A 14,025-nucleotide genomic window follows, 5' to 3' on the forward strand; every position below is an offset into this window, starting at 1 on the left:
GTACTTCAATATCGTTGGAGTATACATGTGCTAGAGTAAGCACATTGTAAGTATCATCCCAATAGTATGAATTATAGTATATGAGTAATCCACCAATCCCCAAAGATTTATATGACAAATATTTTAGATTTTGCCAGTCATATTGTCCCTGTTGTGACCTGGAAGGAGTCATAAATAACGGAAGTGAATTGCCAGTGCTGTGCACCAGTATCAAACTGAATAGTCTACATTTGGGCTGTAGTTTGAAGACCATTATGTACTACTAAATATTTCATGTAATTCTTCTATGGCATATGAAAATTTGATATCCACTAGGTCTTTCCTCAGTGTTTTTCACTGCATCAGCAGGAATGCTCTGTAGCAGGAAGTGCCACATTCCCCCCTTGAGGTCCTGACACCCTACCTGTCCTTGCTACACTCTAGGCAAGCCCATTCATTCTTCAGGGTCACTCCCCGCTCCATTAGCCTTGGGCTCACACTCAGCGTTTCTACTTCAATCTCTTATCAGAGTTATGTAGCCAGTCACTCAATGTCAATAGTTCCTGCCACCACCCTGACATTTCTGATCTACTTTACCCTGGCTTTTTTTGTTTCTTTCAGGGCAAACTATTCATTTTATGTATTCATCTGTGATCTTGCTAGAAAGTAAGCTCCATGCCATCAGGGGATTTCTGTGCTTTGTGCTTAGACCAGTGCCTGAGGTGTGGTGTGTGCTCAATAAATATTTGTTGGATGTAGGGATCTATCACTCTGGAGTAGTAGACAAGGAATCTATAGGGAGCCTATGATTATTAAGCAAGATAACACCTGCTGAGTGAACTCAGTAAATCAGCCCTATTATTCTTATTATTGTTTTTAAGATTAAACACTAAGTGGGGAAAGTAACACTTCCCTGTATTTTTTTTTTTTGTTTTGAAGATTAACGACCCTGAGAGTAAAAGGCATAGTGCCATGCCTGGACTTTTGAGGCATTCAATTACCAGCAAGTGAAATGATCCTCAGACTTAGAATTCAGAAGAGGCATTGTTAGAATATATATGATAACTCAAGTAGAGGAGAAGGTGAGGCTCTGGGAATTTGTTTTCCTTGTAGACTATGATAGTCCTCTGAAACTCATAATCTTAGTAACTCATATGTTTGAAGTATTGAGCTGGTAGCAGTAATCTTTAGAAATCATGAAGGCAGGAAGTTTGTTCAACCAGTAGAGGAGGTTAAAATCTCCCAGTTTTCTACAGAAGAGGAAGAATAGATTGGATGTAGGAAGAATTCTCTGGCAAGAGATTCTTTTGGCATTTCTCTGAGCGGTTGGGAAGTGCTGGATGTACAGAAGGACTTTCCCACGCCATTTTCTCATTGAGGAGGTTTGATAAATACTGCATAAAGAAAGAGATCAAGAGTCAGAGGGATTCCAGGAAGAATAAATTATGCCAAACAAATTTAATTTTCTTTGCATTCTCCAAAGAGTTAATAGATTACAGGTCGAGGCTCCATTAGTAATCCTGGAGTGTGCAAATGCTTGGTTTTTCTACTATGAATTTTTTTTTTTTTTTGGTCTCACAGTCATCTGAAATTACCTTAGACTGTGCAAATTTATTTTTAGTGTCAAGCTCTAAAAAAAGAAGAGGCAATCATTTTATTGATGTCACCTCTAAGGCCACCTCTGACAGCTCTCCTGAGCCCCTTGTACCCTTGTCTATGTTTTTAAGTTTTGAATCTGTAACACTTTAGTTATCTTGGTATTTGTCCTTTTTTTCCATGAAAATACAAGCACTTCCAAAACAGGAAGGAGGTCATAAATTTTAGAGAATTGTCTTCCCATGAACTCACACAAATGTTTGGAATTTTAATTGGCCAACAGTTTTTAATATCACTTAGCAATATAATGTGACTGTTGGTATAGTCAAATGGTCAGAGGACTATAACTATTATTTACTAAGTGGCATGAAGACAACCATTTATTTAGGTAGAAAAAGCAAGAAAAACAAAACAATGAAAAAGTGGGAAATATTGTACAATGTAAATTCTCAGTTAATTAGGAAACATGTAGATATACAAGCCACTAATTAAGAATCTATGAATGGTACCTATGTCAGCTTCAAAGAATGACTTCTATGTAGAATGTTGAATGATATAACAGATGAAAAGGCAAATAAACTTAGTTTCATAACAATTAAAAATATTTCTTTGTAAACAAACTCTTGCTGGAACCTAAACTTTTCATCTTATCAAATTATAGTGATTATTAAAATACTTTGAAATGCAGTGTAGTTATTACAAACCCAAAGGAGGTCTGGCTACTCATTTCTTTAAGAGCTATTTTTTGGGATACTCATGGTGTGTCAGGCATTGTGGGTTCTGGGGCTATAACAAAAATGCAGAAGCTCCCACGAAGCTTCATGGTCTGCTAGGGCCAGGCTTGCATATGAATACATGCACGCTGCACGATATGGTGATAAGGGCTTTGACGAGACTAAGGGAGGGAGGGTAAAGGGTAGAGAAAAACATTGGCTGCAGGGACTCATCTTTTCCACTTCCAAGACTTGCACGCCATGCAAGAAGGCCTTCTGGTGAGGCATCAGGAAGTGTCTTCCTTGTCTTTGTCGGGCAGCTACGACCACAGAGATGCCCTTGCCTCAGCTCTCCTGCCACCCTAGCTCAGCGCATGCACTCACATAGGTCCTTCCTTTGCCTGACGTTCCATCTTGCTGATCAATGACTTCTTTCAAGGGAGCTCTCGGGGAGGTGCAAGCCCATTTAAGGTGACAAGGAAGATTTGCAGACACTGCACATTCCCCGAAGTTTCGAGAAGTGCTGACACTCACCAAGAAGAAAACAAATTGCATAAGCTTCCTAGCTGAGGCAGGGAGCTTTTGGCCTTTTATTTTTATTTACTTATTTAGGGTTTTTTTTTTGTTGTTGTTCATTTGGGACTGGATATATGGGGCTGGATAAACATGCAAAGGCATGTTCTGTCCTGTACAGTTCTTTCTCTGTGCTTGTGAGGAAGTGATTTACTCCATCTACATAACAGAAGTGAATGATTTGTCTTCCCAAGAAGAAAACTGAAGTTGAATTCTGAGCATCTTGGAAGTCATAGAGGAAAGAGATTATTGTAGGTGGAAGTGAAGCCTTCGTTGACCTATGACTTATGTATGTGACAGAGGGCATCATAGGAACCAGAAACCTCCTGCTGTTATCAACAGAAGGATTTCATGTGTATTGACAAAGATCCTTGTGTTAATTCTGTCAGAATCGTTTCCTTAATTGGCTCAAAGGGTGGAGGGTTAGAGGATGAATATATTGAAAGGTGAGCCTTCCCCACTTGTCCATAGGGCATTACCCTGAGAGTCTTCTATTGGGAGTGATCCTACCAACACTGTCAAGTGTAAGAACGGAGAACGACAATCGACAATCCTTCTGGCAGAGGGCTTGCCAGCCCAGATCACACTGACATTTTGTAATCTTGGGCTCGTCTTGTTCCTCTTCTTCCCCAGGTACCTGCTAAATAGTTAAGGCCACACTCACCTTTTTTTGACATTTGAGTATTTAGTCCTTGTTTTATACAAAAGCATGAATTGTCAAGATGAGTGTATATAATTCTCTATGCATTTATTATGCTAAAGAGAAATTTGGGCTCCTAGCCACTGGAGACTTTGAGTAATTAACACTGATATTCATTTAATATCTACCACATTTAATAGAAAAACTTAAAGGGGAGGAAATAAAATTGGATCGGGTTATCATAGGGAAAATGGAGGATCTGAATCTCCTTTTCTAGCATAGAGGCTGTCTCCAAATGGAGTAGATAACAGGAAAAGGCATGTGAAAGTATATAGACCAAACCCAGACAGTTGGAAAAAATGCAGCATTTTTGATAATTTAGGTTTAGGCACCCATTAGTTCACACACACTGTGTTAGAAAGGTGTGTGTGTATGTGTGTGTGTGTGTGTGTGTGTGTGTGTGTGTGTGTGTGTGTTTATGTATGTTAATAGTGTGTGTAGTATATGTGCATTTATGTACTCTGTATAGTGTGTAGGGTATAATGTGTGTAGTATGTGTTCATGTATATCCGTGTCTCTGTGAGTATGTGTAATGTCTATAAAACCTATGTTGGATTAGTAGATGGAATAGTACTTTAGTGAGTTATGAAATAATTTGTAGTGGGGCAGTTTTCTTTTTTAGCAGAATGAGGCATAACAATGACCAAAAATAACCTCCCTGCATTATCTGGATAAGGTTAAGAAATGATAAATAAATGTAGAAGGAGTTTTATGATATCCTGCCAGAATGATAGGCAGAAGGATTGACTGAGGTTGAATTCTGAAAGATACAGTTATAGGGAAGTGGGCCATACTTGATCAAAGGCATGGATGTAATAATGGGGTAAGCCAAGCCATATTTTAGGAAGGGCATCCCCGGAGGAAACAGGAGTAAAAGGTCTCAAGTGGGCATTTGCTTCACATGACTCCAGTCTCCAGTTGAACACATTTGAGCCTCCATTTCCTCAGCCTCAAAATGGACAGAACAACACTTCATCCTCCCATCCACTGGGCTAGGATGGACTGGAATAGTTTCAGAAAGGCTGCCAGGCCAGGCCAAAGCTTACTCCAAGCTGGATAATAGTTAGTAGAGCTAATTGTAGCCATTTAAAAATGTTCTCAAATCGATGGCAGACACCATGGAATTGTTTTCCTTTGATGCCCTTAAGTACCTAATTAATGTCTGGTTGATCCAGATATTTTTACTGAGTGTCAGGAGCTTTCAGCTCCTTTGTAGTTCTGTTGCTGGGCTATGGATCTGCTCACCAGATTAACACATAAGGCTTGTGCTGCCGAAGTGTTCACATGCCCTTGAGTCCACTCACACCACCTTGCCTAACTTGGTTCTGTCGGGGGACACTGATCACCGATCCTGAGCCTGAGTGTTATTTAGGTGCAAATTCCATGGTTCCCCCTTTTTGAGATCTATGTCTCTCCCTTCTGGCCCTTGCCTTGATTAGCCCAATGGACCTTGAAGCCAGATTCTCATCTGAGTGACAAGTGCCTCTACTCTACCTCCTGAACTTCTGATTCCCTGGCTCTGGGGTGGCAGCGAGCAGGGTCTGCATTTTATTAAGTGCTGAGCTGAGAAACAGTGTTTGAAACATCATCTGTAAAGTGAAAGGAAAGGCTTTTGCCACAACTGTTCTATCTCTGCCCCAGATAGCCAAGCTTTCCCAGTCCTTTTAATGAAGACTTGGATGACAGTGCAGACAACCTGGTTCACCCAGTTTTGTAGCTGATAGAGCCATCTCAGTCTTTACGGCTTTCCCCCAACTTATTCCCTCTTCAGTCTCCCCCTGCTTGCCTTCCTTTCTGTGTTCTGTGTTGGCATGAGTGAAATAAAGGAATACAGGCATGGTGGTATAGGTTGGAATCCTAGCAGTTGTTGTTGTTGTTGTTTTAATAGGAGATATGGTCAGTAGAATCATAAGTTCCAGACCAGCTTGGGAAGACCCTGTTTCAAAATAAAATGTAAAGACAGGGCTATAGACTAAATGCAGCTCAATGATAGAGCGCTTGCCCAGCACGTAGAAGGCTCTAGGTTCAAGCTCAAGTAACGTTAAATTATATAACATATATTCATAAGCAGTTACCTTCGTGCTGGTTTTATTTCACTAGAGCTAGCTCTGTGGTGGGATCGGCTGAAAAGACTGGCTTAGCTCTCATTCTTCGAGACCAGGATGTAGCTCTTGCGGTTTCCAACGATGCTCAAGCACATTCCATTTGTACTCCTTTTTAATTACTATACCATATATATATATATATATATATATATATATATATATATATATACACACACACACACATACACACATAACATACAATTTCTTAAATTGTGGAAAACCTTAGGCTTTTAGTTTTTTTTTTTTTGTGGATGTGAAAAATGAAGAGTCATGCTTTATCCAGTTCCTAAGTCCCATGGTGATTAGGTTAAGTCTACATCTTGGAACTATTGACCTGGGGAGGTGGTCTGCATTCTCTTTTAGAAAATATACTACCTCTTCAAGAAACATCATTTTCTAGTTTACCTCTCAGAAATACTCCAGGGCACAATTCTCTATGTTAGTATAGTTATTAGCATTACAAATATGTACTCTCTTTTTTTTCTGTACTCTCTTTTTTTAAACATATATTTTTTTATTGATTCTTTGGGAATTTCACATCATGCGTCCCAATCCTGCTCATTTCCTAGTTCCTCCATATCCACCCCTCACCGCCATGGTGACCTCTGGAAGAAAATTTAAAAACATTAATTAAAAAAGAAAAGAAGGCAAACAAAGAAACCAAAAACTCCACCTCACTCCTCTGTTTTTTCCTACTTTTCCAATACCTCTTCATGTGTCTTAGTGGCACTGGGAGCTGTGGTGTGTCACACAGGGCACCCTTTTGTCCACTCAGCTTTACTTGCAGATATTCATTGTGATAGTTTGGTTCAGGGTTTCCTTCTCTTTTCTTTTCTTTTTTTTTTAAACAGCAATTAATCTTTATACATACACATATATATGTATATATATATATATATATATGTGTGTATATTTAAATTCCCCCTTCACTTCCAAGCTTGTTTCTAGAAATTAAGAAACATACATAAACAGACAAGATGCTAACAGTAATTTAAAAATACATATTTATTTAATTATTTACTTTATATCTGGGCTGCTGTTTCCCCTCCCTCCTCTCCTCCCAGTCCCTCCCCACCCCTCTGATCCCACCCCTCAATCCACTCCTCCTCCATTTCTGTTTAGGAAAGGGCAGGTCTTCTGTGAGTATCAACAATACATGGCATGTCAAGTTGCAGTAAGACTAAGCACTTCCCCGTGTATTAAGGCTGGGCAAGGTGACCCAAGGTGAGGGGTAAGGTCCCCAAAGCAAAATTCCCTTCTTAATGACTGCCTCCAATCTACCTCTAACCTGTTGTGAGAGGACTTCTTAGGTACAGATGTGTGCAGAGCTCAGGATTTCCATCTTGGTATGACAGTAACTGTACAGAGGCCTGTTCCTGCTGATGCTTTACCTTGAGGAAATCACGGTTTCTGTTCTGAGTTTTAAGTATTTATCTTCCTACCCAGCTCAAGAACGACGTAAGACATGCGCTAAGCCTCACGTGTGCTATGACTTTCATGTCTTTGCTTTTGGAAGCCTGTGGCTTTAAAGTGACCGTGATTGAACAAGAAAACTGAAAGCTTTGGGAGTAGAACTGAAGGCCGATGGTTCTCCTCAGTCCTGCCCTCTGACCTTCACTTAAACCACTGGGCTATTCAACTTGTCACCTACAGTCAGTCTGCCTCTTACTTGTGCAGGCCTCGGCTTGGTTTAACACAGCTCACAAAGAGAAGAGGGAAGGGCCACATGGGGGCGGGGTAGATCTGAGTACTCCAGAAGCCGAATGACCCTATAAAACAGGGATGCTTGTTGGCAGAGTCAGTGAAAAATGATCCCAATTACATAAAGCAAAATGCCAGCCATCAAGGAGAACATTTTAATTCTCTCTAGTCCGGGCTATCCATGATTTTTTGTGCAAGATTCAATACATATCTGTAAGAGTAAGAGTTGGAATCAGCTCTGCCCGTTAGGTTCAAGGGAGCCTGTGCTGAGAAAAAAAAAGAAAAATTTTGGAGCTGAGCACAGAGGCATAGCTTATCCTTGTTCATATTCTTCCTCTATTTGGGTTAGTTGTCCAAGGAAAAGAGGATGACTAATTTTTACTGAGGCATTTAACATTTTCCATTGCTAGCCTTGCTACCCAGTATAAGAAACAAGCCAAATTATCTCTTTTCCAGGGCAACTTTTCCTTCCAGTTCTGCCGGAGGTGGTCCAGGCCTCACAGTTGGTTTCCCCAAAGAGTGCCACACGATGGCGACAATGTCACAGTGGAGACCAGTCAGCTGCTACTGCTTGATGTGAACACAAGCCTCCTGAACTCGCTGCACATTAAAGGTCTGTGGAATTTGAACAGCAAGTAGGGTCGTCCCCTGTGAGTCTTTCACTCATGAGGAAGGGGAAGGAAGGGGGAAGGTTCTGGAGACGTTTCAACATTTGATTGACAACTTATTTTGAAACCAAATTGAGTCCTGTTTTTAAAATGAAACGTAAGAAATGGTCAGAGGAGTTCAAAGTAAAAGGCCATTCTTCTCAGCTCTTTTAAAACTCAGAGCTTAATTACTTTATTTTTTTCAAAAACAAGAAAGTTAATAGTGTTCTCCAGGAGCAGCTTGCCTTGCCCAAGCGCTTTGTAGTCCTGCTTATCCAGGGCAACCCCCACAATATAGCAAAATGCCTTGAAATTGGTTAATGCTGCTGCCTTTGAAATCCTCTGCCAAGAAAGCAATGTCTTCCTGCGTTTACCCTGTTGTGGTTTTGACTTCTTGGTCCCGTGGAAAGTCATATAAATAGGCTTCCTTAGTGCAAAACCATCCACATAGCTCTAGGGTGTAGGAAGTTGGAGGAGCCTGGGAATTCAGATTTCAACTCATCTACCACGTGGCTGTTGGTCACTTCAACTCTTCATGTATTTATTCTTGTATCTGTTAAGGGATAACCAAACACACTGCCCGCTTCAGGGGCTGATAATAAGAAATAGGTATGAAAGTGCCTTTGCTCATTGTATGGGAGAAATGCTTAGTTATGGATGTCTCTAAAACTTGAGGCCAAAACACCAGTAGTTAAGTATAAATGCTTGAACACCAATGCATGTATGTACCCTTGTTACTAAGAGCATATCTGTACAACCAAATGTTTGGAAGAGGGTCAGATAAAGTACTCTCGGAATCTGTTTCTTACAGACTGAATCAAGTTTTTCTGGCCAGTTATTGTGGCATTCTTTATTCTGGAAGCTGCTTTTATTTTCTCTTTGATCCCAGGCGAGATGAAGTTTTCTGTCAAGTCAGTTAATTAGGGTCCTTTAAGAGGTAGAATGTCTGTCACATTGGGTTTTTGCCCTGCCTTTGTGTTTTCTCTATGTATGTATGTATGTGTATATATGAATGAATGTAGTATGTATGCATGCATGCATGCAGCTTAGTGGCTATGGGGAGTAGTATGTATATATGTATGTGGCCTAGTGGCTATGGGGAGTATGTATATGTATATAAAATATATGTATATAAATATATATGTATGTGTAAATATATATGTACACATATATAAATGTAGGTATGTAACGTAGTGGCTATCAGAGTATTATGTATGTGTGTATGTAATGTGGCTTAGTGGCTATGGAGAATATGTATGTATATATATGTAAATAAGTGGCTTAGTGGCTATAAGGAATGTCAATCTATCAGTCACTGTGAATATCCTGAAGACTAGCAATGACAAAGTGAAATTAGAGACTTAGAACAGCATCTCCAATGTTTTCCTTACTAAGCTTAAAACTGGAACCATTCTCGTAGAACCTGAGTTATACTGGAGGATGGGGTACCCTGCTGCTGCTCAAGGGCCTTGGCCTTTTGTTGACACAACCATCCGGGAATACCTTTCCTGCTCAAAGTCTGGGATTTCTAAGTCTGGTCTCTGGATATATGCTTATTTCTTAGCAATATTTAATCAAGAAATAGTGTTGAAAAGACAAGATATGAAAGATGAGGCATCAGATGGGCTTCGAAGGGCCGGGCAAAGGAAGGGCCATGTGCAGCAAGTATACAGCTTCTCTCTATCGAGTCACATCTGCAAGTAACCCACACGCTTTATCTCCACTCGTGGTCTCCCATGGTCTTTTTAGATTAGACAATACTTCACTCTTGTGCTGTGTAGAATCAATAAGCTGTATTTGGAAGGACAGACTCTCATTCTGGGGAATGGGAGGATAAGGATAATCAGCTTTTGCACACTGAGTGTGCAGGAGTTCTTTGCAGGGAGGAGCGTTGCCTCCAGAGAAACTGAGATTTTTATCATAGAGACATGAGTTGTGGATCTAGAAATAATGAGAACATGGAAAAGACAAAGATCAAATTTTGTTTAACAGATAATTTGTGAATGCTTATTAAGTGGCCTGAGAATTCCCTGGGATACAAGAAAAAGTGAAGAAAACTATTAATGTCAGTAACAAGCAATATTACCAAAGGGAAAATAACTAGGGCAGTAAATATGACAGATTGAAGTTTCTAGTTCTATCGAAGGCAGTTGATAGATATGGGCAGTGATGTATAGTGAGGAGTGAGAAGTTATTAGAGTTGAAATGTGGGAAGGATTCAGAACATGCCAGCTTTGAGGTGTGGTAAGTAACACAAGTCAGTAAAATGTTTGCTGTTCAAGCATAAGAAGACAAGTTTCATTCCCGAACTCATATGAAAACGTCAGGTGTACTGACATGCACTGTAACCCCAGTGCCAGGGAGACACACATGGGCAGATCCCTGGGGCTCACCAGTCAGGCAATCTAGTCTAATTGGTGAGCTCCAGGGCATGAGCCATCTTATCTCAATGAAGGTACATAACATTTATGAGAATAACAGCCAAAGTTGACCTCTACACGAACGTGCCCACATATTCTCAGACATGTACATCCACCCACCTAAAAGAAAGCATGCCATTTTTTTCCAGACTTGAGTTTTGATCACATGGATAATCAAAGTTGGAGGAACTTCCCTACCTTACTTCCTGAGAGTCCATGTTTCTAGTAGCCAGCCTAATGACAGACTTCATTCCTTGTTTTACTATAACCCACCACAGTGATTCCTGTTGTTTCAAGCCTCACTAGGTGTTACATACATCCACACTTACATCAGTATCATTTTATTCCTGATCACTGTAATTTTGGACCTGAATTACTATAGATTGCCTCTAAGTTTTTCCCAGTGCTTCTAGGTTTTTTTTTTCTTCTTCTTCAGAATCCAGTTTCATTTATTACAGCAAGATAGCTAAACTGCTGTGTGTTCTAGCTTCTTTTGTAGCTGAGCATAGTCTTGTCCTAACAACTAGCCAGTGAGATCCAAGAGAAAAGTTGCGTGGGATGTATGGGAAGTTTTTTATAGTAGAGATGATGCAGTAGGGGGTATGTTTGTACTTTATTCCTTTCTCCCTTCCTGTTACGTAAATGTGACAGCTGAATCAGCCACTATATTAGATCATTAGTTCATTTGGTAAGGATGGAGAAGAGGGAACATGAAATGAACTCGGGACCTTGATGACTCTGGAGTTGCTATGGTAGTATTGAAATGGCCGCTTTAAAAAACTGTAATATTCATTCTTTGAGAATTTCATACATTCATGCAATGTATTTTTTAATTTATTTAAAATTTTTTCATTTTACATACCAACCCCCCTTTCTCCCTCCCTTCCCTTCTCCTGCCTACCCCCTACCTACCCCCCATCCCACCTCCTAGCCACTCCCCAGAGGGGATAAGGCTTCCCTTGTGAAGTCAACGGAGTCTGGCATAACAAGTTGAGGCAGGACCAAGCCCCTCCCTCCTGCTTCAAGTCTGAGTATGGTATCCTACCATAGGGAAGGGGCTCCAAAAAGCCAGTTCATGCACCACTGCTCGGTGCCCCACAAATGGATCAAGCCACACAACTGTCACCGTCATTCCAAGGGTCTAGTTTGGTCCCATGCAGGTTCCCCAGCCATCAGTCCAGAGACTGAGTTCCCACTAGCTTGGATTAGCTGTTTCTGTGGTTTTCTTCATTATGATCTTGACCCCTCCTTGCTCATACGATCACTCCTCCCTCTCTTCAACTGGACTCCAGGAGCTCAGCCCAGTGCTTGGCTGTAGATCACTGCATCTGCTTTCATCAGTTACTGGATGTAGGTTCTATGATGACAGTTAGTGTAGTCACTAATCTGGTTACAGGGGAAGGCCAGTTCAGGCACCCTGTCCACTATTGCTTGGAGTCTTAGGTGGGGTCATCCTTGTGGATTCCTGACATTTAAGGGGTTGCTCAACATCCTGAGCCATCAGGGAAATGCAAATCAAAATGACACTGAGATACCACTTTATACTTGTCAGAATGGCTAAGATCAAAGACACTGATGTCAGCTTATGTTAGAGAGGATGCAGAGTAAGGGGAACACTCCTCCACTGCTGGTGGGAGTGCAAACTTGTACAGTCACTTTGGAAATCAGTATGGTGGTTTCTCAGAAAACTGGGAATCAATCTGCCTCAAGATTCAGCAATACCACTCTTGGGCATATACCCAAAGGATGTTCAATTATACCACAGGGACACTAGCAGTTTTGATCATACTCATCCCCAACTCCTTGTCCTCACTCCTTCCAGATCTACTTCCTAAACCATAACCCTTCCAGACTTCCTGTTTTAATGCACCTCTGAGTCTAAGTGGGTAGCCCATATGTACATGGCTGTGAGATCATTCACAGGAGCATGGTTGACCTACCTGTGGCTATAACCCTGACGAAGAAAACTGACAGAACCTCCCCCAGCAGCCAACAGCTCTCTATAGCTCCTGAGCTGGGGATGAGAGCTCAGGAGCCCCTCCCCACTCTATGCAGAAGTAAACCCACTTTAGAAATGACCTATTTGGATGGAAAATAAGAATCCTTGTATTGAAGTCCTTGAAATTTGCCTTTTGTGCTGTGTGCTAAGGTTAATCCTATTGGTGTGAGCTCGTGCCTTCTAAACGTATGTCATATCCTATTGTTACTTCTCTCTTCAAAACCCTGTAATGACTTCACTTCTCACCAAAAGTAAAAATCAAAGCCCTTACTGTTTATTAACCTCAGATTTCTTCTTTGATCTTGTCATCCTTATACACTCCAAATAAGCCCTTCTGTGAATCTACCGGCCCTTAGACCGCCACGCTTAATGTCCTTTGCCTAGAATATTTGTCCTCTGGATTCATGTAGCTTGCCCATTGTGTTTATATGCTCTCTGAGGAAATATCAGTGTATCAGAAAGGACTTACAGGGCAACTTTTCCAAAATCGCAGCAACCCCTCTTAGGATTCTGGAGGTTGGTTTGGCTTTCTTTCTTCATAATTTTATTATCTCATGCCATATTCCAAATGTACTCATTGGTGCAAAGTATGTTTCTCCTCATAGAATAACCCTCAAACCAAAAATATTCACTAATATGTTGACTGTTTTCTAGTCAGGATTTAGAATAGTGTGGAACAGATAATGGTTTCCCAAAAGCTGCGAGGTGATTGTTGCATGAACAGGCCAGCAAATGATATACAGTTCAAGGTCTGGGTGAAATCTATTGCAGCTATTAAAATAATTCCTACTTTCTTGGATATTATCTTTCCCAATTAATTTATTTTCAGTCTCCTTAGTTGTTTCAGTGATACATATGCATGTCCATGCATACATACATGTATGTATGTATACACATATGAAACATATATTCACATATACATACAAATATATATGTATATACAGGTATACAAAAGTATACACATATATAATTATGGATTCTCAGCAGCATAAATCCTTTACCAAATTATTTTTCTTTTTCTAAAATATGTAGAGGAATATCTTTACTGGTGAAGGAAGAGCTGCAGTTCTCAATATGTGGTTTATGTTCTATAGCTCTACTTTGATCCATAGTATGTACAGAAGAACTTGGAAAATAATAAGAACTCAACATGAGATCCAATCATTGTCTCCATCACCAGGAGCAACTCAGTCTCTGAATGTCTCTTATGGCCTTCATTTTTCATCACCATGCGTAGAATCAGAAAAGGAGCTGAGTAAAATTCTCTTTAATTTTCTCATTCTGTCTACAGGCTGAGATAAACTAGAAAAAATTTCAAGGCTGGAAGAGTTCCTTCAAAAGACTTTAGGGAACAAAAGTCTGAAATATTATGGCATTTACATGTATAAGTGTGCAGGTGGGAACAGAGTATCCGTGTCAGCATTGCCCCTTAGCCACTCTCTCTACAGTATTTTTGGGAGAGTCTTTAACTGGCTCTGAAGCTCACTGACTTGGCTAGACTGGCTGGCCGGTGACTGTGTGGATTCTTGTCTTGGCCTTCTCAGTGCTGGCATGATCTACTCTGCCACTCTTAGCTTTCTTTGTGAGTGCTG

General features: G+C 40.5%; 1 protein-coding gene across 1 annotated transcript in view; it reads left to right on the forward strand.

The window, feature by feature from the left end:
- The window catches only part of Pkhd1 (PKHD1 ciliary IPT domain containing fibrocystin/polyductin), a 462,210-nt gene that overhangs the window by 141,136 nt on the left and 307,049 nt on the right, over nt 1-14,025 (forward strand). The window contains exon 36 of the mRNA XM_059282214.1: nt 7,824-7,980. Within this exon, the coding sequence (XP_059138197.1) occupies nt 7,824-7,980 (157 nt within the window). The remainder of the gene's footprint in view (nt 1-7,823; nt 7,981-14,025) is intronic.

Source organism: Peromyscus eremicus, chromosome 16_21, assembly GCF_949786415.1.
Source record: "Peromyscus eremicus chromosome 16_21, PerEre_H2_v1, whole genome shotgun sequence".
Classification (NCBI taxonomy): domain Eukaryota; kingdom Metazoa; phylum Chordata; class Mammalia; order Rodentia; family Cricetidae; genus Peromyscus; species Peromyscus eremicus.